The 2,500-nt window shown below is 43.6% G+C and overlaps 1 protein-coding gene across 1 annotated transcript in view; it reads left to right on the top strand.

Annotated features, from left to right (window-relative positions):
* The window catches only part of LOC143283851 (uncharacterized), a 69,832-nt gene that overhangs the window by 25,683 nt on the left and 41,649 nt on the right, over window positions 1-2,500 (top strand). The window contains exon 17 of the mRNA XM_076590228.1: window positions 388-525. Within this exon, the coding sequence (XP_076446343.1) occupies window positions 388-525 (138 nt within the window). The remainder of the gene's footprint in view (window positions 1-387; window positions 526-2,500) is intronic.

Consider the following 2,500-nt stretch of genomic DNA (forward strand, 5'->3'; position numbering starts at 1 on the left):
AAACAATAACAGTTAAAAGATATCATTTTATGGCAGAGCTGTTTGTTCCTGCTGCTTGACGTTATCCATGGGAAGGTCACTCTCCTTGTGTGTGTGTGTGTGTGTGTGTGTGTGTGTGTGTGCATGTGTGAGTGTGTGTGTGTGTGTGTGTGTGTGTGTGTGTTCTTGTGCGTGTGTGTATGTTCATGTGTGAGCGTGTGTGTGTGTGTGTGTGTGTGTGTGTGTGTGTGTGTGTGTGTGTGTGTGTTCTTGTGCGTGTGTGTATGTTCATGTGTGAGCGTGTGTGTGTGTGTGTGTGTGTGTGTGTGTGTGTGTGTTCTTGTGCGTGTGTGTATGTTCATGTGTGAGCGTGTGTGTGTGTGTGTGTGTGTGTGTGTGTGTGTGCAGCCTTGGTGCGGGGTGCGGGCCTGGCGCAGGGCGGGGGGGCGTGGTCAGGACTTTGGATCGGGGCCACGGACAACACGCGGGAGGGGGGGTGGGAGTGGTCAGACTCCGCTCCCTTCCGCTTTCTCCACTGGTCAGCTGGTCAGTTTCGTCTCCCCCCTCCTTGCTTTTTATCATGGTTGTAATCGTTTATTTATAACTTGTTTGTTTGTGAATACAAGGTTGTTTTTTTTTTCTTTCTCTTATTCGGTTGTTCGTTACAACTGTCAGTCGGCTCTACCCAGCTGGGCAGCTTGAGAGAGTGACTCCCTGTTTGGAAATCGCTTACTATTGGGTCTCTTATCGAAGACAAGCGATACATATATATATATATATATATATATATATACATATAGACACACACACACACACACACACATACATATATATATATATAAAACAAGACAACTAGGAGAAGAACAAAGAAACATACAAATCTATGACCAGTACGAGTGCAAGTGGTTGCTTTCAAAGTTATGTTTTTCATCAAAATGTGTGTTTTTTTTTTCCAAAGTGTTTAACTCTCACGGGACGGCCAGTTTTTTCCTCTTCCTTTCCCCCTAGAGAGTCCATCTGTTGTGCAGTGAGTGTGTCCATCTGATACCCAGTGAGTGTGTCCATCTGATACCCAGTGAGTGTGTCCATCTGATACCCAGTGAGTGTGTCCATCTGATACCCAGTGAGTGTGTCCATCTGATGTCCAGTGAGTGTGTCCATCTGATGTCCGGTGAATGTGTCCATCTGTTGTCCAGTGAGTGTGTCCATCTGATACCCAGTGAGTGTGTCCATCTGTTGTCCTGTGAGTGTGTCCATCTGATGTCCGGTGAATGTGTCCATCTGTTGTCCAGTGAGTGTGTCCATCTGATACCCAGTGAGTGTGTCCATCTGATACCCAGTGAGTGTGTCCATCTGTTGTCCTGTGAGTGTCTGAATGGCCCAGCCTATTGCTTTCTTGTTAATCTTCTTCTTCTTTGTTCGTGGACTGCAACTCCCACGTTCACTCGCATATACACGAGTGGGCTTTTACGTGTATGACCGTTTTTACCCCACCATGTAGGCAGCCATACTCCGTTTGCAGGGGTGTGCATGCTGGGTATGTTCCTGTTTCCATAACGCTGACATGAATTACAGGACATTAAACGTGCGCATTTGATCTTCTGCTTGCGTATACACACGAAGGGGGTTCAGGCACAAGTAGGTCTGCACATATGTTGACCTGGGAAAACGGAAAAATCTCCACCCTTTAACACCAGGCGCCGTTACCGAGATTCGAACCCGGGACCTTCAGATTGCAAGTTCAACGCTTTAATCACTCGGCTGTTGCGCCCGTCTTGTTAATAAAAATGCGATATTGTTCGTCTTCAAGTGAGTACCTTCCGCTTGTCACAGACTTCAAGGATGTCAGCTGCGATGAAAATCTGTCATCGTAGCATCTTTTTTAAATAATAATATAATAATAATATTTTATTTTTATATAGCGCTATAATACAAGCATAAGCTAGCTCTAAGCGCTTTACAATTCAGTACCTAAAGTGAAACATGAAAGCATATAAAAAGTAGTAGAAACATAAAACAGAATCATTAATATTATAAAAAAACAACACAATGCATAAAACTCACAAAGTAACATACTATCAATACTACAGCTGTTACACTCCAACACTCACACTAACACACACACACACACAGACACACACATGATTAAACGGCTGAGATGACAGCGATTTTCGCATAAAATACATGCATGTGGGGTTTTTTCGTGTCTTTCGTACGGAGAGTGATTCAATGAGTGCGTGTTGTTGTTGTATCCTCTACACCCCGAAAGGGGCAAAAGGATTGAATTCATTTGAATCTTTGAGTTTATGCCAGCTGTTCGAAAACAAGCTAATTACTCGCTCTGTGGCAATGTTTACATCTTACGCTTTAAAGAAGAGAGAAGAAGAAATGACATGATGATACAACTGTTTACAAAAAGAAAAACGTAACTGCAGGAAGTGTTACGAACTAAACTCTCTGTCTGCTTTTCAGTCAAGAAATGCTGTGCACCAGTCCCCCTTTTGGTTTTGGTATTTTGTTG

Source organism: Babylonia areolata, chromosome 7, assembly GCF_041734735.1.
Source record: "Babylonia areolata isolate BAREFJ2019XMU chromosome 7, ASM4173473v1, whole genome shotgun sequence".
Taxonomy (NCBI): domain Eukaryota; kingdom Metazoa; phylum Mollusca; class Gastropoda; order Neogastropoda; family Buccinidae; genus Babylonia; species Babylonia areolata.